This window comes from Parus major, chromosome 2 (genome assembly GCF_001522545.3).
Source record: "Parus major isolate Abel chromosome 2, Parus_major1.1, whole genome shotgun sequence".
NCBI lineage: Eukaryota > Metazoa > Chordata > Aves > Passeriformes > Paridae > Parus > Parus major.
This window is the reverse complement of record NC_031769.1, coordinates 40,571,143-40,597,044: the sequence shown is the minus strand read 5'-3', so window position 1 is coordinate 40,597,044 and position 25,902 is coordinate 40,571,143. Positions and strand designations below refer to the sequence as shown.

General features: G+C 38.4%; 1 protein-coding gene across 1 annotated transcript in view; it reads left to right on the top strand.

The window, feature by feature from the left end:
• The window catches only part of GADL1 (glutamate decarboxylase like 1), an 82,746-nt gene that overhangs the window by 26,673 nt on the left and 30,171 nt on the right, over positions 1–25,902 (top strand). Inside the window, exons 9-14 of the mRNA XM_015649934.3 lie at positions 348–464; positions 6,461–6,525; positions 6,757–6,838; positions 13,739–13,938; positions 18,036–18,087; positions 21,126–21,215. Coding sequence (XP_015505420.1) covers positions 348–464; positions 6,461–6,525; positions 6,757–6,838; positions 13,739–13,938; positions 18,036–18,087; positions 21,126–21,215 — 606 coding nt within the window. The remainder of the gene's footprint in view (positions 1–347; positions 465–6,460; positions 6,526–6,756; positions 6,839–13,738; positions 13,939–18,035; positions 18,088–21,125; positions 21,216–25,902) is intronic.

Sequence of the window (25,902 nt, the reverse complement as noted above, 5' to 3'; positions counted from 1 at the left end):
AATCAGTGTATAAAGAGAGATGTCAGATATCTGGTATGTTTTGATTTTGACAAAACTAGCATCTGTCAAAACAGTCTGAAGCTTCAGCAGTCTGCCCTGGGATGGTGTTAACTAGAAATGGAAAATGCCTTTTTTTAAATTTTTTTTATTTTATTTTTTAAATGAAAAGAAATGAAAGAGATTCAGCACTATTAAATGCAGTACCTTCTGCTGTGAAACTAAAATGTAGATTGTAACATCTCTGTCCTACATTCCTAGATCTTTTTATACTTTAGCTCTGCAAGTATACGTGGAAGAGATGAGCAGTACAAATGATAATTTATTTTTTGTTTTGAATCCTATTGCAGGGGTCAGCACCATTTCTTGTCTGTGCTACAGCAGGCACAACTGTGCTGGGAGCATTTGATCCTCTGGATAAAATTGCTGATGTCTGTGAAAAGCATGGCCTCTGGCTTCATGTTGATGTGAGTTTGTATACCGTGTGGTTTTGTTTAGCACTGCTTTTTTATAATTGCTATTTGACTGTTGATATTTCCTTTTAGAAGCTGGGCTCTAATACCATTTCTTTCTCCTCGCATAGGGACCAGGAATATGTTCTGATTTGACTACTTTACATATGCTGCAAAACAGAAAATAATTTGGTTCTAACAAGCAGCCAAAGACATTTTGTTATTGCCAGGTTATATTTCAAAATTATTTTATAATCAATTTCTTCTTGCTACCTCCTAAAAATGCTTCTAGAGTAAATATATACAAACATAAGTTTAATTTAAGAATTCTTCCCATGTTCTGTTGGGGAATAGACACATTATAATTGTAGTGAGAGGTTCATACAGGTTAAAATAAAGGTATGCTTCTGTCATAAATTATTCTGTGTCAAATTTACAGATTTGAAATTTTTGTATATTCCCTTATATTTTCCTAAACAGTTCAGAATTTTTTCTTTTTTTTAAAAAAATTGTAATTTTAGGTTTGGATATTAAAATCCATTCATGAATCTTCTTGGAATAATCACTGTGTCTTTTTATGGCTTGAAAGAGTTAGCTGTAAATGTATTTTTCTAAAGATAGGCCACTTCATATTTTCTACAATTATAATTGCAATGCCACAAATCCAGAATGGATAGATTAAAAGTCATGGCGCAATAAGAGAATCTGGAGCAATATTTGTGGAGATTTCCAGACCTGCTCTAAATTTCTTAAATGTTTGTGTAACATTGAGAATCTAAAGAAAGATCAAGTAGGCAGTGATGCATGTTTCAAATAAATGTCTCACAGACATTAATAAATAAAGTCACTGTATGTGTGAGCCAAAAGAGTTTTCTTTCAGTCTTGGAGATAAAAATACAGAATTTAGGCCTAATATTTAAAATGTCTGCCAAGCCTCCTCATGGTTGTGTGCTGCTGAGGAGGACTCATGAGATTTTCAGCAGAAGTGCAGCACTCTCATTACACAGCTCCCTTGTGTGTCTGCATATAGCTGGAGGAAAGAGAAATGTAGTTGGAATCTGTGTTGGACCTTAAGTGAGTCAGGTAGAAGTGGCTGGAGCCATCTCCAGTGGCTGTAGGAGAACAGTGAGTAGTCTCCCTGTAGCTGAACTAGAGTGTGGTAGGATGAGCCTGGGTCCTGTTCTGAACCACAGCCAGTTGTTAGTGTTTTGAAAAGAACTAACTTTATTCTTCCAGTTTTGCCTCATCTTAAACAAAGGTAAAAATTTCCAGGAATACCTTTAAGTTATTTTCTGTTTTGAAATGATGGTCGTTGTCAGATGTCAACTGTTTCTCAGTAGAAGTACAAGTGTCCATTAATAAATTGGGTTTACAGTCTGGAAGATCAATTGTTCTCTTAAGATGTGATGAATTTTATGAGCCTCTCAGTGGTTCTGAGAAGTTCTATCAGTATTTTCTCCATCTTTCACACTATATGAAGGGTTGGGTGGATGGCTTCTGTTTTTTCATTAAAAGTTTCTAGCTGCATTTATAAGAGAACAGGATATGGGGAAAGACTGGAAGCTTTCCACAGAAGTGACATCAGGCACATATGTATATACAAGTGTGGTAAAATGAGCAGACATTTAGTAGTGCAACATTTTTACTCTTAATAGCACCACTAGAAATAGATTTACTGAATTACTGAAATTGTATGTGAGCAGGTACAGTGAGACTGGGTCTCTGCCATTCAGAAAGACTATAAGAAACACAAAGAAGAGTTAGATTTTTGATTTTTTTAATTTCAATTTTAAACAAACAAAACCCCCTATCACTATAGGATGGAATGTAATATTTTTGAAATCTTTGAGACTCTGCAGTCTGCTGAAAGGCCTGGCTTCCATTATGCAGTCCAACAAGTGTGTACTGCTGCTTAGGCCTGCTGTAACTTTGAAGGAAAAAAGGTACAGTACAATTAAAACAAAGAGTAAAACTCAGGTAAAGTTCTGTCTAATTTAGGACTTTTCATATATCATTGGTAGCCTTCAGGACTATCTACTGTAAGTGCTCTCACAAACTGTTACTAAGAATATCTTATATGAATGTCAGTGGTGATGTTTCCAGATTTACACTGATTTATCTCATTTCAGAATATTTTCTGATCCCAAAAATTGATGTGTTCCCCTTAGGGAGACTCTTTTCATTAAATATGAAATGATAAAGCTTGTGATTCTTAGGAAGGTCAAAAGCGAGAATGTCAACAGAAATTCGGTAAGCTTCAGGAAGATAAATTTCAATAAAGTCAGAAATAGTAGATAAGCTCTGACATGAAGGCAAGCTGGAGAGGAAAAGCAAGTTAAGGAAAATGTTTTAAGAAGATAATACCAGTAGGTCCAAACTGCCCTAGCAGTCAAGCTGTTCAGTCAATCCTAAGAGCAGAGGCTATACCAAGCTTATTTTGTTCACATTACAGCATTCCAGTTGCTTATTGTATTTTAAACTGCATCTCTGATGCCTTTCTTAATAACTTGTTTTGTATCATCAATATGCCCTCCAGGATTTGTGTATGTCATGCATTGTCTTCATGTAGCTTTAAATGCTGGGTATGAGTATTCCTTCCCTTGTGGTCCTGGCTTTGACTACTTTTTGATTTTTCTCCTGTTAGGTCAGTAGAGAAAATCAGGCTTGACCTATTAGCCCATGCTTAGGTAATTAGCTTAATCAGGCAGTGCACACTGTGATTCCCATCATTCAGCTGTAAATGATTTGTTGCATATGAAACAGTGATTTTCTCGTACCTTGTTACCAATTACATCGTGTGGGACACAGGTTGATAACAGTCGTGTTTTAACTTACCCTGCGTTGCTCTCAGCTGGATTTGTCTTAAACAAAATGTGTTATCCTAGTTTATCCATCTGCCCTCCTTCTCCACGCTTATGGATGGAGGAGAAGCAGTCAGCTTTACTGTGTCTTTGCAATACCTCATGAAAAAGCCAGAGAAATCTGGTAGTGAGTGAAAACCTGCCTAAAAACCATTCCCACAGAACAGTTACCACTGGTTGGCTGAAAGGGGAAAAAATTTTGAGCAGGATTCCTCAAGGGTCTGCCTTAGGGTAGAAATTATCTGGTATTTTCATTAAATAGCTTGGATGAAAAATAATATGCTGACAAATTTGAAAATGACATAAGGCTTCTGAAAAAGGCAGTGGGAGGACAGGATTAGAAATCAAAGGGATTTTGACAATTTGGAGGAAAAAAGTGGAAAAGCTAGGCTGCAGTTCAATAAAGATAGAATTTTAAGCTGCAGTAATCAAGTACACACAGGCTGGGGATTGTTGGCCCAGATCTTTTTCTAGTTCACAAATCAGTGATAATTTCAAATAGAGTTAAATACCTTTCAAAACTGAATAAAGGAAGTAAATAAAATGATTCTTTCTTTCTGCTTCACATGCCATCTGCTTTATCTAAATTTTGTCCAAATGAAAAGATGCAGTTCAATAAGGTCCTAAAGGAGAAAGATTAGAAAATGGGAAAGCAGTGTAGATAAACAGAATCATATCTAGAAATTATGGCCAATGAAGAAAGATGGAAAACACCAATGTTATTTAAACTAGAAAAGACAAATAAACAGTACATAATAGTCTACAGAAGCTTTAAAAGGGGCTGCTGAAAGAAAAGGACTAATCAGTTGCCCTGACCACTGGAGGTGTGACAAATGGTAACATTCTTTAGGACTGACACATTAAATTAAAATGGTGTTATTCCTGTTATACACAAATTAAGTGGTTAAGTTGTGCAGCCTCCATCATTAAAGAGGCCTTTAAAAACAAAGCCGGTGATTCTCAGTCTCCTTAAATGCCTTCGCATTCATTGTGCTTTGGTTTTTGTTTTGGTTATTTTTGTGATTGTTTGGTTGGTTTTTGTTTTCTTTTTCTTTTTTTTTTTTCTTCTCCTGGATCCTTAAGCACTTGCTCTTTGAATTGGGCAAAGAAACATGGGTAACAAATTCATCTTGTATTACTGTGGCTCAGGCAGAGTAATATGATTTGTCTCATCCAGACCTCCAGTAGTAGTTCTTTAAAAAAAGGCAGAAAGTAGGGTAAATAATTCTGTGGAGGCAGAAATGGCTGGTTTCTCTCTGCATTTTATTTTTCACTTCAATGCTAATTACAGGTGTAATTGATTCATTGATTAATAACCACTAGAAAAGATGTGGTTGAGAGAAATGAGAGGAGTATGGCTAATCTTGCCTTTGAAGGTGACACACTACTGAGATGACCTCTCAAATGCCTTTCAAGTCCTGTTATCCACAAACAGTGTGAGAATGTCAACTTTTCCAAACAGGGAAATTTTGGATGCAAATTTTGTAAAAATGTACTCTATTTCAATGGGTTGTTCAGAAATTCTGAAAACCAGGAAATAACTTAGTGGCTGTTTTGACTTTATTGAATTGTAGAATGAGAGGAGTAAATTTTGTCTCTGAATAGGAAGTTCAGCTTGATTGTCATCCCCTAACACAGCAAATTTGGACTTGCTGGAGGAAAATAGTTGCAATTCATGGTTCTGCAGGATTACCATAATGCTTGAGGCAAAAAAATTTCCTGCCTTAGGTCTCACCTGTGGTTTGTGCAGCAGCCCTTGTCTCAGCAAGGAAGGATGTTGTGAGCATGACAATGTAAAATATGATGTGATCTATTAATGTGTGGCATTAATGAGAATGACTTTTTAAGGCAAGTTAATAACTCTCATCTCCCTTGTGAGCCTTTGCCTGTCTCCCAGAGATAGCAGATCTCATTCCTACTGTATGGCCTGTGAAGCAAATTCTGATGTTAAGTTCATAAATCAGCTGTCACATATTTTTATTTCAAGGAAACTAAAAAAGGATAAAGACCAAGCAAGCATATATTTTCTGTGCTTAGGTCAGGAATCTTTACATCAGTGATTTTCTTTTTCTTTACAATTTTTTTTTAAAAAACAAAAAAACGAGTCCAAATGTTTTGGGAACTGATGTCTTTTGTGTGTCTCTGAAGAGCTTTTCTTGCTTCACAGGTAGCTGGCTTAAGTGCATTCTGCCTGCATGAATATTGAAACTCATTTTATATATTTATTTATTTAGCAGTAACTTCTCAAATGCACTGTGTGACATGTCTAGTGTTTGCATGATCTCCTCAGCTTTCCACTGGATAAATGTTGTTGTTTGGGAGCTGAAGGCTCAAAGCACCTGACGATCCTTGCAGAATTCATGAAAAAGAATCACACTCCCTGATTCAAGTTGTCCAGAAATTAAACTTACATAATAAGAACTTGTTGTATGGCTTCCTTCTCTAGTCCCTGGAGAGACACATCTGCCAAAGGTGTCACCCAAAGATGGGTGTCTAGAGTAGATGGAACTAATAGGGAGTTTCAGTGGAGAGTTCCTCACCACAGAGAAGGTCTAAGTGACTCTTAGAGCACACACTGAGCTCTTAGGTGAGCTGAGGGAGTCTTAAGTCATTTCAAGGTCAGCTGGGTTGCTGGTGACAGAAATGCTGCTGTTTCCCACTGACAGACTTTGCTTTCCATATCTGTGCAAAACCTGAGCCTGACCTTTGCAAATGCCAGAGATTATCACTGTCCACCGTTTCCCCGGTGAAATTCTCAGGAAGGAATTGGCTAGCAGGAAGAGGATGTGCAAAGTGAGGCCTTCTGCTGTCACTGGTAGTTTAAGGCTGGGGGAAAAGGAAGCAACACTGTTTGGTATCAGGAATGAGTCTGGGTGTGCAAGGACATTTCAGTTCATCACTCTTGCTTACACAGAAGGGCCGCTCTGGTTTGTGGCTCATGCAGTGGCACAGACCACAACCTCCTCTATTTCAGGCATAGCCCCAGGCTTTATTTCAGGAGATGAAACTCAGGGCAGAATTTAGCCCACTGACTATGTAGTAAACTAAGTTTTAAATGAGATAAGACATCTTTAGAAATTATTAGTTGAATTATTATCAAAATAACTTTGTACAAATAATATTTTGTTGGCTTTATAAATGTTCCAACAGGCTTCTTGGGGTGGCTCAGCTTTGATATCAAGGAAGCATCGCAGACTTCTTCATGGTATCCACAGGTAAGTCAATTTAGTCCATGGGCTCACTTACTAGGGGTTGAGGTGGAAGTTATGTGGCCTGTTGGCTTCCATCAGTATGCATTTTTAAAAATAGTTGGAGACATTTCTGAACCTGTGGTGGGGGTGGGTGTATGGGAAATCTGATTTGTTTGCTTGCATTTGGTCTTTTTTGATTCTTAAGTACCCATGATTGTAGATGCAATTTTCACCTCCCTTTCTCCATTTTTGCAGGGCTGATTCTGTTGCCTGGAATCCACATAAAATGTTGTTGGCAGGAATCCAGTGCTGTGCTCTTCTGGTGAAAGACAACTCTGTAAGCCCTCCTGAGCTTTTTTAATTTCAATTTCCTTTTTTTTATTTTTTTTTATTTTGTGGTATTCTAATAGGCTGTCATTGCTGTAGTACGAAAGTGGAAATAATTGGAATACAGCTGAAAGTCAGTTTAACTATACTGAATTACAAAGGTTGAATTATATTATTTTGGATTTCACCACTTAATCAATTAATAAAGGGTGAATAAAAGAGCAGGGTGAGAACGATCCAAGTCACTGCACTCACGAGTGGTCAAATTTTGCAGCTGGTGCCCTTGCTAGTTAACTTCTGGACATGATTTGCATTCAGAATGGAGTATTTTGTCACCTGGGCCTGGCACACTTAAACACAGAGCTCATCAAAGCCCTCGGAGTAGCTGTCAGCCATGGGGACTGCAGCAGTGCTGCATCTGTTTAAAGCAGGCAGAGCTCATCACCACGTCCCCTTGTACGGGAGGGAGAGCCAGAGTGGGAGAGGGATGGCAGTCAGAGCACGTGCAGGTAAAGGTGCAGAGCCTTCTCTCCACACTCTACCGGTTCTTCCTCATCAGCAGGGTGATTTAGACTTCCCAAAAGCAATGATTAATTTAAAGGTCTAGCAAGAAAACAACAGAGCTCTGATCTCAAGATGACTCTGCAAAGTAGCAAAAAAATCTCTGCTTGTTCATTTGTGGCACAAACCTTAAACCTTTTCTTTTACCTTAAAAACAAAAAACAAAACCAAAAAAACCTAAACAAGAGGTTCATTACTTCAAGCTTCATTTAAAAATCAGACCTGCTAGAACTTATTCCAACTGCCCACCATTATGGATGGGTTTTTACCTTCTACTCCATAGGTTATAAATGACTGAATATCATGAAGATATCGAGCCCCTAAGGTTTGCATCACTATTTTGTGGCCATGGTTTGTAAATTGCTTTTATAAATCTCTGTCAAAACAAGAGATATTTTCTATTCAGCTGCTGGGGTTACCTATCCATGTAATTTGTTACTAACTTCTGTTAGTAAGAACTGATGAGGACCAAAGAGCATAGTTGCTAATCAGCACTCTCTTGGAGCTGATTGCTCTAGGTCAGGGGTGAAACATGGCAGGACAGCGAGGAGCAGTGTGCCACCTCATTTCCTTAGATTAGAGCCTCTGGATGGAAGAGGATTAGATTTCAGGGTTACCATCCATCACTTTATCTTTATTCTGAGCTGAAAAACAAATAGAATAAAGCTATTGACTAAGATTAATATGGTGTCTTAATTGCAGGCTTGGGAAGATTTCAGTGCTGTATTTTTAACTAATTAGGCTCAGAACATAGATATCGCCCCAGGTAATGATTAGGCTACTTGGACTGAATAGTGGAAATTTCTCAAGGAAGAAAAAGGAAAGAAATGTAGAGGACTGAAATGTTCTAGCTGCCCTAGCCTTTCGAGTCACTTTATGAACACTGTTCCAACTTGAGGGCTCTGGCAGCCTTTTTGTGGTTCCCTTCTGTGCAGTGCAAGGTCTGGTAGAACAATCCTGTTCCACTTTTAAACCACAGCTAGGCAATATTGAGTTAGAAATACTTTTAAAGCTGAATCTTAGGCCTTTGAGGGGTAAAAATAATACAGAAGTATTATGGATCACAGCATCAGATCCTGTTGTACAGTGAGACATGTTCTGGAATGCAGAAGGTTTGTCTGCATTGGGAAGAAAGGTTGTTTTACTCTGTGTCTAATTCTTGGAAAATCAGCTCTTACTCATTCTGTGTATGTGCCAGTGAAGTCTTTATATGCAAACAGACACACATGCAGATTTGAGTACTTTCTTATTAACTAGCTGGAATATAAATCCTTAAGAAAAAAAGATCAAATGCATATTTAAGACACTTTGACAGAAAAGCGTTGCTTCACTTTGATCCTCTCCATACCAGAACAGGCAGCAGATTCCAGTTTCCCATTAAAAATGTTATTTTTGCACCAGTTAGAGAAGGGAACAGTACATGTATCAGTTACTCACTTGGGAGCTTGTTCCACTTCTCCTAAAGCACATAAATACCTGTGGCTAAAAGGAAGCACATGTTTATATGTGAAGACAATTCCTTCACACTGTGGTTAGGACGCATCAGTGGGAGCTGGATGCTGAGATGTGAGCTGGGAGAGTCTGGCACATATTGCTCTGCTAGTGAATGTTTAAGGAACCTCAGGTATATTCTGAAGTTCTGAATTCTGCAAGAAATCAAGCAGCAAAATGAATATTAAGTCCCATTTATGAATTACCCTATCATCTCTCTTTGAAAGACTGATAAAGGAAGTTTTGTTAGCCTGTCTTTACATGTGCTATAAGACCCACTTGGAAATTATGGAATATTTCAGAATTAAGCTTAGTTGATTAGAAGTGAGCAAATTAACCCCCCTCAGTTTTTCTGTTTCTCTTTCATATTTTCTGTATGAAAGATAATTTTTAGAAGATGTCATCACACTTCAATTGTACTGGTAACACTGTAATTTCCCAGTAACAAAAGTAATAGTGTTTTTTTGGGGTTTTTTTGTTTGTTTTTTTTTTGTTTTTTCTTTTGCCATTTTGCTTCAATGGGGCTTAGCAGTGTTAATATATTTAAGATACTGCAACTGGCTTGTTAGAATGAAACATTGTACAGATCTTTTAAAAAAACCCTAAAAAAAAGATTAAGTGCTGTGAAATGCTGATAAAAGAGTATCTTCCAGCTTTAGTGAAACAAAATTGGAATATTTCCAAGGAAGGTAGAGATAGAAAAGACACATATGTGTTTGACTTGATTAGAAGAGAGAAGCAATTTCACCAAAGGGAAAGAAAGATTGGTTAATCCCTTTTAAAAGCTCAGATCAATGACTGTAGTTCTTCAGTGCTTAAGGCACTCAAGAAGAGCACATCTATTCCTTTTTCACTGCCATGCCCTGAGTAACTTTCATCACTTCTCCCACAAGATAGTCTTACTCAGAAAACATTGGTATTGCTGAGTCATGAATTGCAGTGACTGTTTAAACACAAAGCTAGATGGATCAATAACCTCAAAACATTGGTGAAGTCAGTTTTGGTCATATATGTTCTTAAAATCCTAGGAATTGCTGTTGGGTTGTACGTACTCCCTTAAAAACCACAGAGCTAATCCAATTTGTCCTTGCTGTCATCCATATCTGTCTGAATATTATCTACATGTAGACAGAGAACTACTGTTTATTACCAGTGCCAAAGTTCAGTGACTCGTGAGAGTGAAGCCCTAGTTCAGGTAATTAAGAATCAGTTCTAGGTAATAAGCAGAATTTTTACTAATTAGTTAAGAATTAAGGCTCAATGTAGCTAATGAAATCTCATTTTAGTACAGATTAAGGTGATGATGGTAAGCACCCACATGTAATCTCTTGCTCATAATTAGCAATATCATAGAGATATCTACCTCCCTGATTCCCCTCCAGGACAGCTGAAGGAAATGCTCTATTCTCATTGCTTTTGTTTGGGTTTAATACAACTGAGAGCTCCTTCTTACCCCTTGAAACAAATTGCAATAGTATCCTTTTACTCTTCAATGCTTTTGACAATTTTCAAGTATGCTATTCAAAAGACTGTCCTTATTGCCTCAGAAAAGGCAAATCAGGGAGAGGCTTGTCTTAGGGAAAAAAGATATTTTATTAATGAAATTGAAATTCACTTTTAACTAGCAATGGAAATGGAAGGAGATCAGAAGACTTGCTGTAGGTAAGTCTGTTCAATGAGAAAAATGTTGAATTATGAAACTGGAGCTCTTGCTTTCAGTATCAATATTTTTTCATCAATTTGCCATTAATTAGAGCACAAAAAAACTATACATAGACTTCATCAAAATCAAAAGCTCTTTGAAACTTCATAGTGGATTGAGGCCTCTATGAAAATAGTACTTCAATTTCCTGAACTTTAACAGACTGACTATAAGGCTGAGAAATTGTATTAAAAAGGGTAGAAAGATAAAAGATGAAGAAAGAAACTCAAAGTCGTCCAATGGGGCAGTTCTATGAAACTTTTGCAATTCTGAGCAGATGTAGCAGTTACTGTGTGGAAAACTTTTGGGATCTTCTTGGGACTGAGAACACTGAGTCAGAAAGCATATTTAAAACTTATTTATTTCCTTTTTTTTTTTTTTCTTCTACTTTTTCATTGTTTGACTAGGAAAATTGAGATGACTTTTTTGTCTTCCATTCATTTTCTTTCCCCTTCTCTTTCTCCCCCACTTTTCTTCTGAGATATTTCTCTCTTCCTCACAAAGGATGATTTTTTGTTTCTTTTCCCCTCTGCTCTAGTGACGTGTAGGAGGATGGAACTATACTTGCCTCTGGAGATTGATCGTATCAGTATCTTCAGAAGGATTTCTTGAGCATGTTGTATTCTTAGTAAGATAAGCAGGTGGAAAAGGAGCATCAAGCCAACATGTATTGTCAGTTTCAGATGCACCGAGACATGAGGACAGTACCTGACTTTTAAATTTTTTTCTTTTTTTTTTAATGAACTACATTATCAAAAATACAAGCTGCCTCAGGGCCATCAAAATGTTTTTTGCATCTTAACTCTAGAGCATTTTTTTAAAACTATGTAACTCTGCAACTGTCCTATTATCTTAAGTGAACTTCTGAGTCTTTTGTAATATTGCCAACGGCATTTAGGTTTCTTGTGACAAACAGTGGTTACTTTTTATAGGATGACCAGCGTGAGGGGAATTAATATCCTGTGACATCCTCTATTGTGCAGCTGCATTGCATTCTGATGAGGCAGAAGATAGTACCACACTGATAACCCTGCTGTACCCTCACTGCAGATACACCATTCAACATTTTAAGTCAGCAGAGACAAAGCAATAAGATTAAATTTGTGGATCTTACAGCCTATTTGCTTGTTTTGTGGGTTTTTTTTTCTTTTTTAAAACACCATGTCTAGCAAACCTGTTATTCTTCTGAAAGTAAAGGTATGAAGGTCTAAATGAATAGAGCACCATGTCTTGACAGAATGACTCCTGTTTCTTGTTGTGCAGCTGCTAGACAGAGAAAAAAAAGCTGTAAAAAACCTCAAAAGTATGGATACCTCAGTGCTTGACTATTCTGTCATTTCTAATGTCACCTCCTTGCCTTTCTTTATTTGAGAAAATTGGAAAGTAGGTGTTAGAATTTTATATGCTGTGAAACACTGCATCCATCATTGGCTTTCCAGCTGTGGCTACCCTGTGCTGCAGCTGCATGTTGTCACTCTGCAAAGGGAGAGCAGATACCAGCCCTTTTCCCCTCCAACCTGTCATAAAAACTGTCTTTTCACAATGCTCCTGTGACTAAAGAGGTCAGACCAAATTTGCTGTAATTTTTGTATTTTTATCAAACAAATATTATGATGGGATTGTCAAACCATTATAGAAGTTATGGAGAAAACTTGATGGTGTTCTCCTTTTGCTCTACAAACTGGTGGTGTTTTTTGTTTGCTTTGCTTTTTTGGAGGGAATTGAAAAGACTAGGAGAGAGGCAGAGTTATTCTATGTATGCCAGTTCATTTTTTTTAAAATTTTTTTTGCCTTGACCTTTTTACTTCATTTTATTGCCAGTGCTAAAGTCATAAGTAGGATATTGGAATGTGGATTAGGAATTGTACCTCTGTTGTGGGAATATGACACTTTGATTAAGAATGATATCAGACACTGTGCCATTTCAAAATCAGACTTGCAGCAGATGCAGAGAAAAGGGTGAAATGAGAAATGATTTTTTTTGTTGGTTCAAATTGAAGAGTGATATTGAATTGGAAAATGAGTTGTGCTCTTCTTAGCACTGACAGATCCATGTTTCCTGTCTCCTGGGCCCCTCATAGGGCCACCCTCATCTCTGCTGTTGTAACCTGCCTTCTGCCAGCCCTTCTCTCTACTTCACAGTTTTACAGAGTGTATTTTGATATTTCATTCTTCAGCCAATGGCCATTCCTATATCTCTTCCTCTGCACCTTTAAACCTGTCACAGCCTCTGTGCTTTCAGTTTCCCAGCTGTGTTCTCTTCTGGAACTTGCCACATCACTCATTAATCTTTGTCTCTTTTGTGCTGCTCATCTCTGCCCAGGTTGTCCCTCAGAAGCTGTAGGCTAGAGATTGCTGAAAAAAAATAATTTTATTTAGAAATAATGATTAGCATATGTGAAATTATCTTCTCTTAAGTTTATTTTCAAATGTTACATTTGTCTGAAATGTGAAAGAGAAAAAAATTGGGCTGTACTAATCTTGTGGTTTTTCTGCTCAAACAGTCAGCCTATGCCAAATCCACAGTGACTATTTGGTGGTAATGGCTAAACATTTATTTATTTGGGCTAAAGTCTTCCCTACCTGCAACTAACCAAAGCAGGAATGGATTGAGCCATTTGTGAAAATGGAGGAAGTTCCTCAGGGGTTGTTCTTGATAATGGTGCTTACAATGCCAAGACTGTGGGTTCAGCTCCTGTGTGGGCCATTCTCCTGGATTGGACACAATGATCCATGTGGGTCCTTTTCAACTTAAAATATTTTGTGACTCTGTGATCTAAAGACTGAAGCAGTGGACATAGCTGTCTCCTTTTTCTCTCTCTTTTACATCCATATATATTTTACAGCAACTGTTTCTGTGATACCCACTCCCATGATTTCTTGAGCTCTGAGTCAAAATTCCTCTTCAGCCTGCCACTCTTCCATGACATTATGAAGAAAATAATCATAAAAGTATATTTGCTGGTTGTCGGTGTGAATTCACTGACTTTAGGCTCACCCAGGGTTCTTAAACCACGCTGTAAGCTTTGGATGGCATCCCGCATATCCAGATCTGTTTTAATAAGCATTTGATACAGACAGGGAAAGAAAGGCTTTGGCTTGTGAGGTTTGGAAACGTTTATACCCAGTCAAAGCCTCTGTGGTGTTTCCTCATAGGGCCTCCTGAAGAAGTGTTACTCTGCCGAGGCTGCGTACCTGTTCCAGCAGGACAAGTTCTACGATGTCAGCTACGACACTGGTGACAAGTCCATCCAGTGCAGCAGGCGTCCGGACGCGTTCAAATTCTGGCTGATGTGGAAAGCTTTGGGAACCACAGGCCTGGAGGAGAGAGTAAACAGGGCACTGGCTTTGGCAAGGTACCACCTCACAGTTTTGAGTATGTGTAGTCTGTTTGATGGGCTGAAATGCTGGCACTGCTGATACTCCATATCCTGGAACAGTCCCTGTTGTTACATTTTGCCTCTATCCTTTTGTTCCTTTTGGAACTAATAGAAAAATAATAATTAGTGTTATTATGTTTGCTACAATATTTAATTGTAATTATGGAAGTCAAAATTAGGCTATCAGTCTGTATTGTGGAACATTTATGTTATCTGGACTAGACATAGGACAGAGTTACCAAAACACTTTCTTTTAGATCAACAGGGTGTTCTGGTGTTGATGTAAAAGAAGTGCCAGAATCCAAAGCTGTGTCTGGCAAGAACCAAATTTTCCTGTTCAAGTCATTCCTTGTGAAAGAGGAATGCGGTAATATCAGGATCCAGTAGAGGTGTACAAAAGCAATATTGTTCCGACCTACTGAGTGTTTTTTCTCAAATTTGCTGAAGTTCTTAACTCTTACAGCATGTTCTGTTAGGGACTGAGTTAGGGACTGAAACATCTTTTTCTTGTGATCTTCCCCACACTTGTCCTCTTCAATTTCATTAAGTTTTTGGTCTTGCAGAACTGAGTTTTGCAAGTGAATTCAGCAAAGTTCTTGGTAGAAGGTGTTCATAAAGTGATGGTGATGTCTTGGTTTCTGGGAAGAGACTTCCATACACAGGTGGTTTTCTCTTCTAAGAAATTATTTTGGAATAATGGCCCATTAAAAAAAGTTCACTTTAAATAAAATGTTTGCTCAGAATTTATACAAGACAAAACATAATGAAAACTACACAAAAGTAGCTATACACTGCCTTAAGTCAAATAATTGGTATTGGCATTTTACTTTTTATATGAAATAACAAGTAGAAAAGAATCAAATGTTTACTTCAATCAAAATTAAAGGAATAGTCTGACTCTAATGAAGTTACTTAAAGAGAAAATAAAAATGCCTCTTACCTAAACCCAGAGTAGATTTGAAAGGAATAAAAAGAAAGAACCTAAACCAGAAAAGCTCAAAAAAGCTGTGTCTTTTTCTCTATTTCATTTCTTTAAAGCCACTCAGTTTTTTGGCTGGTTATGTGTTTTTTAATATGTTCTGGTTAAATTGCACCTTGTTTTTGTTGTGAAGCATTGTGCTGTTCTTTGTCTGTTCAGGGTAAGTCATTCTTTCCACTATCAGTAGGAGAATTCAGCCTTACCAAGGTCACTGGCCAAGGTCATTTGACTGACTGTGTAGTGATTAATCACCTTTCTGGGATCGATATTTCTGCCTAACATTAGGATTCAGTTGGTAACACTTCTAAGGAGTGACTGGCTTGTCTCTTCTGGTTTTTGGTTTGTTTTTCCATTAGGAAGAAATTTAATTTTTAGACATTATCTGGTGAAATAGATTCTTCACAGTGGTGGCATTGTCATCTTGAGTTTGCATGGACATGGGCACTGTTCCAGGTTTACCAACTACTCAGCTGTGCAGCCTTTCTCCTCATTTGTTACATTAGATGTTACTCCAATTGCAAGGTAGTATTTCAACGCTCCTGAACACAGACCCAGATTAATTCTGGAACTGGTCCACTGACTATAGAATTTAAGGGCAAGATTGCTTTATTTTTTTTTGCTTGTAGCCAAGTGGAGCTGAAAAGGTTTTAGGGTAGTTTCAGGCATGTACTTCTGATGCAGTAAACTTTGCCTGTTGGCTATTCCAGTAAAATCTTCAGCTGGAGGTGAATCATGCTTTCAGGGAACTAACTATCCCAGGAACTTTGGATATTTGGAAAGGCTTACTTTTTAAATGTGTAGAGTAGAGCATCCAGCTGATCACTTCAGAATCTTTTTGCATGTTTTCTTCCCCCCAATTATTTTTGATGTAGGGATGTTGTTTTATAAAGTACACTAAAAAGAAAATAGAAGTAAACTGCTTTTAGAATACAACTATAGTTACTATATAAGCACCTCTGCATTTTATGCTTCGTCTTCTTTGGAATTTTTCTGCCTGTTTCCTCTTCTGACACCCACTGTTAGCAGACATATGTCTACTTTCACGGCAGATCTTCACCCCTCATTTTCTGCAAGGCTTAATCATAGCAAACGACGCTTCTCTGTGTACTTTGGTCTTCGCTAAGACTCAAGCCCTTCTAACATACTACAACTGGGACATGATAATAAAACTTCACTGTCAGCTGTGGAAAGATGCACAAAGTAAATTGCTCCACTGCTATCAAATGATACTGGCAAGATAAATCATGGGCAATGGATTTTCTAATGGCTGCCTTCTTAGGTTATTGGCAGTGTAGTTAAGAACGTGATTAACAGTGTTGTGAACCTGACCGACATCAGGTAGCCCACGTCAGATTTTAGACCTAGGTGATATAAAATAAAGGCACTTGAGGTAAGAGGCAAAGGTATTAAGCATTGCAAAATTGCTCTAACAATTCAAGACCTTAAAAAAAAATGAAAAAGGAACGTGATTATACATAGGTTTTGTTTTCATAGTTTATTGAAAGAAAAAAATATAAATTGAGGGCCACTGTCATATGAATAGCCTGTTGATGTTGCTGAATATTGGTTATATGGCACAGACAAGTATCTTCTAATAAACAGGACAGAAGCAGCAAGCTTTGACATAAGACAATTACCCTACAGATAATCATGTCTCTCTTTCAACCTGAGCAGTAGTGTGGACACTAACAGCCAGATAACAAACAAGGGCACGCGGGAGGATCTGAGCGGTGATGGCAGAAACGACCAGAAATGTGACTTGTTCCAGCGAGGGGAAACACTTCAGCAGTGCCAGCACAGCTCCTGAGCTGGGGGCTGTGGACACAGGCCCTCCACCGCAGCGGTGGCTCTGCTGGGGCGTGAGCTGGGAGGTAGCGAGTCGCAGGCGCAGCGCTCGTTAATGATAAACAGCGACACAACTCCCCAGGCTCTGTCTGGAAAAATGTGTGCCATCTAGGGTGTTGTTTATTGCTTCTGCAGCACGGCTGCTGAGGGGAGGGCGTTGCAGAGACAGCTGTGCTAGAGGTGTCCCTGCTGGGGACAAGTTTCAGCTGTGTGGGTAGGACCAAGGGAGATTATTTTCCCAATATTTCTCTTTCTCACTGAAAATAATTACTAGTGTGATGACCAGTAATGCAGCTTCAGACAGGAAAATGCCAAATAGTGAATGCAAAAGAAGAACAGTTTTGTGCACAATCAGTAGTTTAACTTTGTCAGGTTTATTAATGTTGGACAGCAATATCTTCATGTAGAAAGCTAAAATTTTGTTGGACTGGAGAAGCAGTGTGAATTTGCAGTGAATTTGCAGAAATTTTTCTTTGTAAGGCTTTGAGGGGGAGAGAAGAAAGAGAGAAATCCTATCTATGTCCTCTTTGCTTCAGAATTCCTGTGTGATATGTGCCATGGCAAACTTGCAGTCATGTTCTAAAAAAAATCTGTAAATTGAAGCTGTTTGTATGCAAAATCTTGATCCAAACCCATCTTTCCATTGAAGGCTTCTGTGTTCTGTGAGAAAGAAAAGAAATTCCCATTTTAACACACTGTTAGCATAGGAAGTCCAGGGACTGTTGTACATAAGGAGTGGCCCACTGAATGGAAAGTTGCACTGTGGGCAGTACTGGGAAAACAGCTGAGCTGGAAGTATGCTCAAATTTTTAAATTCTGGGCTAAGCTAAGAGATCCTGGTGATAGTAGAATGCAAGAGATGTCAGAGTGACTGTGAAATAACACGACAGCCCAGCATTGGCACTTGAGAACAAGGAACAGAAGTATTAATTTGCTCTGGGAAAGTTCACAACCTGATGCAAATAGGATCAATTTGTGCCATGTGGCTCTGCTGAAAATCTGTGCCTGAGGACAGAATTTGGCTTCTCCTCAGTGCTCCTTGGCTGGCTCTAGCCTTCTTTTGTTTCTAGGAACTGATAGCTATTACATTTTCACAGCAGGTAGAAATGAGGTTTAACTCTGTTGTTTTCTTAGTGTGAAAAAAAAAAGAAAAGAAAAATAAATACATGTTTAAGACCCTTTTTTTTGTGCTGTTGTCTGTGTGTATTGTTTTGTTCTGTGCTTTAAATCCCTGATTTTTTAATTACAGATATCTAGTGGAGGAAATTAAAAAAAGAGAGGGATTCCAGCTTATTTTGGAGGTAAGTGAAAAGAGAACTGAACTGTTGTTATTGTTAGGAAGTGTCCATTGTTTGATTTTGTTCTTTTTAATCAATTACCAATTTGTATTTAAAGTATCAAATCTAATAAGTCTGTGTATTGGAGATCCACAGATATGATTGAACACACATAACATATGTGCTGTGTTCCCTACTATCATTCTACCTAATTTCCTGGCTTCTGGTCCTGTGTTGCCTCAGGGGGTGTAGATGGAGCACTTTTCTGTGAGAATAAAGAGGCTGGCTGTAAAAAAATCAGTGCTTGCCAGACCTGCAGATAAGATTGTGTGCCGGAGGGAAAAATAGTTTGATCCTAAAAATGGACCTGGCATTGTTAAAGTCCATATTTTTTTCCCTAGTTCTATTTCAATTCCCATCTTCCTAAAAACTACCCAAAAGTTGTGTTTCACTTGTTTTACTAAAACTGTCAGCTTATTTCCTGTTTGGTGACCTTGCTTGGGGGAGAGTGAGTGAAGGGAATAGAGTTTAAGTACTTTATTTCCACCTGTCCTCAGCTCTTTGGTTAATAAGGCTGATATCTGAGGATGTTGCAAAGACCTGCCAATTTTATAAAAAACCATTTGCATTGTTGGAAGTGTACTTGTATGAAAGACAGGGTGCTGTGTGGGATCAGGAGGAGGAGGGTACGTGGAGGAGGATGGGAAATGGAGTAAATGCCACCATGAACATTCCAGGTTAGGCTAGACAAAAGGCAAAATATGAAAAATATTTTGTACTATTCATACAATGCAAACTTTTTACTTTACCTTTGAAAACTGCTGTTCAGTTGAAGAATTTTAGGCCAGCAGCACAGGATGGGGTCAGTAAAGTGGCAAGTCTGTTAAAAGCTGTCCATTTCTTGTTATTGTAAACCTTAGCAGAGAGCCCAGGTCTGCTGTAGATGTGGAAACTCTTGGTAAGAGCAGAGGCTGCTGTGTAGCTCCTGCAGGAATGGGACACCTAAATTTAAAGAAGGGAGTGTTGTAGTACAGACTATGAGAAAGAAGTTGAGCTTCTTGAGTTCTACGAGTTTTTCTATGAGTTGAGAAGTTGAAAGGGTTAAGAAAATTTTCAGGGGATAAGCAATGAGAAATCAAAGAGAAGATGCTATGAGGCAGCAAGGCCCAGCTGTGCAAGGCCTCTCTGAAGGGAAGATGGGCTTCAGACAAGAATCTTAGGAAGATGATCCTCTGATACATGCAGCGAGGAAAAACCTATAATGAGAATTGCTGTACTGCCTGGAAATGCCACTTGTGCTTGAGTCATCTTGAACTCTTCTGTGCTATAATTGCTTACCTGCTTGGATAAGACCTGTGGCAAGACAACCAGGAATAGAGTGTGAAGCATCGCTGAGGGTAGTTTTCTAGGATGAATGGTGTTTTCAGAGGGTGATGATATATTTGATGTGTGAAAGGAAACTGAGATAATCAAGAAGGCAATATAGGCAGTGGCAATATGGTAATGTATGCCATCTGTCTGCTCCTGACATCTGATTTTAAATAGTTTTGGAATAAACCCTGTAACAAGCACTGAGCTAGTGCTTGTTCTTATGGGGAAGACACCGCCTTTTCAGGGTCTGTGTTTACATGTGTACTCAAAGCAAGATCTTTGGGGAAAGAAATGGGACTTTAAGAACTGATCTTTATTCCATTCAGCAGCAGCAGCACGTGGCAGGTTTGCAGCTCAGTTCCTGCTGACAATGATATTCTTCTTGATGATTAAATTGTATTTAATGCATTCTTTGAAGTGAAGCGGAAAATGATATGAGCAGCTCTCAGTGGCCTTTCATGGAAGAACATGTCTCAGCTGATGAGCTCTCCTCATTCAGGAGACTGCCTGGGATTATAATAGCAGCCACATCTACAGTGGGGCAAAGAGATGGTGTGACTCAGCTACCAAGCTCCTTTTTAGCTGTATTTTTTTTTTTCTTTCAACTAGTAATGATGAGGATGGTATGTGGGAGAGGAGCGGGGTGTGTGAGTTCACAGTCCAAATTATCATAATCCATACTATAACCTAGATGGCATTTGAATGCTGTGCTGCAAATAGTGGAGGTCAAGATTGACTCAGTGATTTATGGGTTGTAGAAGGTGTATCTATTCCTCATATTTTTTTTTTTTCTCTGTACAGGTAAACAAAAAACAAAAGTTCCAAATTAGCAGAAAATGTATAGAGACCCTAGAATGGCCTGCTGGGAACATTTTATCAATCATATATAATACAGAAACCTCATAAGCACAAAATTCCTTATTTTATAATGCATGGTGAACAGCCACTTTTGCTGGGAGCCTTGCAGCTAACTCTGCTGAGTTTAAAGGCAAAATTTCCCTGGGGAGAAGCAGACATGTGGAGTCTCAGTCTTTGCTCAAAAGGCCTGCTTAGATATTAAGCAAGATACATTCAGGATATGGTGCATACCCTGCAAGGGGTCTTGAGATTCTTATAAAATGTGGAAATTGACAAATTCAGCATTAACTCCAGCACTGTATAGTGTGCTCTATGACATGAGAGGAGATGGGCAACCTTCAGTAGGAAAATGATGAGGTGTGCAAATGTTAAATGGTCACAAAAATTGAGTTTTTGTGTTTTGTATAAAAGGCATCATTGAAAATTTCTGTTTGAAAACCTCAAAACACTAAAAAGAGAATGTATTCTTTAAATTTTTAAACTTATTTCTTCAAATATGAATTCTGTAAGTTACCTTTCTATGCCTCTCTTATATTTTTTCTAGTCAAAGTTTTTTACTGAGTAAAACAGAGTTAAAGGTAGATATAGGAAGAAGAAATTATAAAGGAGCCCCTGGCAGCAGGAAGAGGAATGGATGATATGAAAATTATTTCTAGTTTCAAAAAAAGGGAAACAAATGTGACTTGTAGAAGGAAGCTTTAAAAGAAAGGGTATAAATTCAACCCCACTCTCCCCCCCAAAAAAAACCCAAGCAGAACTCTTTGAAAAGCTGTAATATGTATCCCTGTGCCATCTATTGCATCTTATAAGCAGTTACTTGTTCTCTTGTTTAGCCGGAGTATGCAAACGTCTGCTTTTGGTACATTCCACCGAGCTTAAGAAAAATGGAGGATGGACCTGAATTTTGGCAAAAGCTGCACCAGGTGAGTGCCACATGTTACCTGAGGCTTACTGACTTATCTGTGTGCCAGATAAGAATGTGAAATAGCCCCCGGCCTTGCTTGTCATTATAACCAATTGTTAGACTGGGGATTTAATCCTTGAATAGATGTTGGTACAATTTAAGTTTTTTCTTGGTTTAGACAAATCTAATTAATTTTTTTTTTTTTTTACTATAAGAGATGTAAAGATTAACAAGTATTCAGCTGGCTATCCAAGCTGCTAGCAGCTGGCAGAACTGAGAGAAGAGGAACTGTGCTGGCGCATCTATTGTCTAGACAGATTATTCATTACCTGTTTCATATACTTAGCGCTGGCCTTGGAACCTGGCTTGCATTATCTGTGATAATCTATGATAATGCCAGCAAGGAAGTGCTTAAGAATATATTTCTGATGTTAAACATAAATGACAACAGGAATACAACGGGAAAAGACTGTGGGAAAAACTTCATAGATGAGTGTTCTGGTAACTCTTTGCCATCCGTGAACATCTTGGAAAAAAAGCAGCAGTAAAATTTTGGATATACTAGCAGAGAATCATTAATTAAGACTTAATTAAAAAGCCACTAGACATTGTGGTAGTCTGTTTTGCTGAATAACTTATTCTGTGAGGAATTGAATTTAATTCATTGTTTTCTCATCTCTGGAAGAGCTTTGGTGTTCTGTGTTTATTTTTTCATGGAATTTGCTAGTAGAAATTTAAACTAGAACACAGATGTGTCTATCATCTGCATACTATGTAAACAAGCGTACATACTTTATCTACATGCTTCCTATAACAACTGCTCTCATTTCAGCACCTTTCACAGAAATTGCTTCCAATTTTTGCTGTAGGCTGATGTCTTTAGGAGAAACATCTTCCTTAACCCTATCCATATTGTTTTGGAAAATATACTTTTGTAGTACAGATCCGTGCACAGCCACAGTATGGATGCAAAGGCTTGGCATTTACCATGCTTTCACAAAGTCACGCTCCTTTCATTTGGGGCTTCCCATCCTCTTCTTAGAGTGGAAGGCTTGTATATGAATATGTGTGTGTGTGTGTGTGTATATATATATATATGTATGTATGTATGTATGTATACAGAGCTCTATAACAGCTCGTCTACTCATGGAGGAGTGAGGATTTAGTAAGGAGCAACTGAAAGCCATAGAAGAAACAATGCTGCCGCTGTCACTATTTGATTTATGTGGCTACAGATGGGACCAAGGAGAAAAGGGAGGAAGCACAACAAATGGCTTTGAGCACGTATATTTGAGTGGCTTATGGAGTGAAACTTATTGGTTCTTTGCTCTGCTTCTCTATGGTGCCTCCAGTCAGGGTAGGGAACAGATATCTGCCTTTATTTTATGTACCAGTGTAGGTAGATTGATGCCGGAAATACAGATTTCCTAGCCTGTGTTTTTGGAAAAGAACTTGGAGGGAAAGAAGCTTGCATGAATTTTTTCCAAGAACTGACCCTTGCTGCAGTTCTCAACCACTCTTTTCACGACCAAGGTGACATTTTCTTGGTTCTTGTATCTCCTCTGATGAAAAACCAAGAAATCCCAAATCCTAAGATATAAGCTATTTCACTCTTCCCCACAAAAGCCCAGAAAAAAACAATCTGGCACAAAACAGAACAAAGCTCCCTAGGAAATGGCAAAAATTTCTCTCCTGGAGGAAACAAAAAATTATGATTGCTAGTTGCGTTGTCTTAGATGCTGCTGGGAAGTAGTTTGACACTACAGAAGTGAGCCTGTTTCACAGTGAAAACATGTTATTTCACCTCTCTGATTCTCTGCAGGGATAGGTCTGGGGATACTCTCCTTTTTTCATGCTGCAGACCAGTTTGGGGCACAATATGTATCAGTGAGAGGATGAGATGACAGCACTGGGTCAGAAAAAATAAGACTGACTTGAATATTTTAGCAAGATCAATTTGTTTTAACATTGCTGATGCAACCAGCGTGATCATTATATTACGTTAATCAATACAAGTATATTGCTAGACAAGAAGAAATGCATCCTGATCAGCAAGGTGCAAATGATAAGAGCATTAAGGATGGAGAGGTTGGTACATGGTGCTATTGATGGACAGATGGGGCTCTGACAGTTTCTTGATTCCATGCACTTCCTGAATATTCCCATCTTTTCACAAAAATGGGCATTAAAATGCTTTCATTCACAATTTATCTTTTCATACCACTTTTTAACATCACAGTTATTCTGTTTATCCAGAAATCAATCTTCCTTTTTGTTGACCTGCATATCTGACAATAATTAAGGAAACATATGTCTTAAAAATCCCTAGGGCAAGTAATTGATTTTATTCAACTACTTGTTCAGCAATATTGTTCAGAATAATATGCTGTCTTCTAAGGCTAGTTATATGAGTTTCAGTGCTGGTGAAAGTTGATAAGTAAATTGTTCAGATCTAAAGTCCTCAGCTTTGTGAAGAATTTGCATAGTCCTATGCAAAATAACACTGGAGGTTTTCTGCTGTACTGGCTCTTCTCCAGTTTCCATGGCCCAGTTTATATGTAAATGTGTCAGGACTGACTGGATGGCAGCGTGATACCTGAATCTGATGTCAGCTTTCTTGTTGTCCTACATAGAATGTGTCTCTAAGAAGCTTACAGGGTTTTTTTTTTGGGGTAGGCTCTTTGTTTTAAATTCTGGAGCCTTCAACTTCAGGTGTGAAATTTGCTCTCTCCAGGGTCTCCTACATTAAAAACAGAAAGGTGATAGAAGCCTGAAGGGCTTGGAACAGCTACTAACTGTTTGTTTTATTCATCACCTGAACAATTTAGGGAGTGAGAAAACAACACGATGGTAGGGGAAGTAAAGAACAGCATGAATGGTACAGTCCTCTGTTATGTGTGAAATTGGGAATTCTGGGCACATCCACAGTCTGACACCACTTTGATCTTTTGGGATTACAGCAGGAGTTGGCTGTGTAGTGAAACTAGTTGTATAAACAGTGCAGCAAAGCTTTGGATGCAGTTAGATGGTCCAAGACAGTCCATGCCCTGAGCACTGAGCAGTGAGTGCACTGAGGCAGCAGCAGACGGGATAGCCCATAAACGATCCGGCCATGCAAGGTGCTTTCCAGTGCCTCTCTTCACAAATGAGGAGAGATTTCTTCTTCTAGAAACCATGCAAACCAGCCCTCTGTGGTAATTGAGGAGTTGCTGGTAGGTCCGAGTAGAAGTATCTGTAAGTGGTGTTATTTTGTCATTGCAGACTGGGGGTTGCTGTCTCTGACCTGGAACTGACATAATTGTGGGGATGAGGGAGCGATGGCTTTGCTAGTGCTGTATGCGCCCCCCAGTGGGAATTTCGCTCTTTTTTCTTTGGTGGCACATCGTAGGATTTATTTTGTTTACTGCTGTGAATGGTCGGTGTGTCGCAGGGTCACGGCGAGAAAAACTGAACTAGAAATTACAAGTCAAAAATGAGAGTGAAGGAAGAAGTTAAAACACAGAAGCAGCCATCACGTCAATTTTCATATTTTCTCCATGCCTACAAATATCTGTGCATCTTCTCTCTTGTAACAATCTTCTCTTCAGAAAAGTCAGCTCTCTCAGCTTATACTGAAATACCTGCAGATGATGTAGAATTAGCTGATTGTTAGTGATAGCATCTTTGCAAAGCCTCCTGGCAGCACAGAGGGTGCTAGGGCACAAGCAAGAGTTTGGAGGGGCACATTTGGAACTACTCTATTGCCATTCTACTGTTAACCCAGCCAGCCAGCCATGCCTTACTCATTCTGGAACAGTTTGTAGTGTGCTGAAACTCAGACTTCAGTCTTGCAGACTAAAAGACAGCACAGGAGTAAGTGTCTTTGACAGACCTCTCCTCCTGGAGGAGCCTGGCCTTGCCAAGGGATCCTGGAGCATAACTGTAGGTACAGTACTATGTAATGAATACTGCTCAGTAAAGAATGCTAGTGATTTATTGTTAATTACCATTTTAGACCTCAACATCTAGGTTCAAAAAGCAGCAGTATGTTCCTAGTAAATCTTTTGTGATTTAGTAAACTTTTCCTGCTTTTTAGTCCTAAAAACCTATGCTGGAGTATTATATTTCCCATAGTTCAGTAAAGCTTTTATACACAGTTGTTAGTTTCAGTAACTCAATATTCTAGCATCTCAGTCTCAGACTCTACTTGTGTGGTGCAGTTTTTTGGGTTTTTTTGTTTCTTTCCTTTCCTTTTGAAGATTTTTTGGCCAAGTAATACAAAATTTATTGGCTATAATAGAAGGCTCAGGATACAAAGTCATATTAAAGTAGTAATGTCTTACTAAAGCCTGTATAGCTTGGAATACCATTTTTCCCCTCCTCTCTTCACCTTAGTAAAAGGTAACCTTGTTCCAGCCTTTCTCTCTTATTTAGGAGAAGAATAAATTTGTTATCTGAAGGCATATTTGTAAAATAGCCTGTCATTCTGAATGGTGTTTTGATACATTTGCTTAATGAGAGATTTCATATCAAAGTATAAAGTAAGGAGGCTGAAGAGGTGTTGCCTTGGCAACCCCTGAATCTTGTGGCCTTTGTAGTATAAATAAAAAAAACTAATCAAGGACCAGATTCAGCTGTATTTATGTATTCAAAATACCTATTGATTATGGTACAAGATTTGAATGGGAAGGGAAAACAAGACCTCCAGTTGGTTATATTAAAGTTTG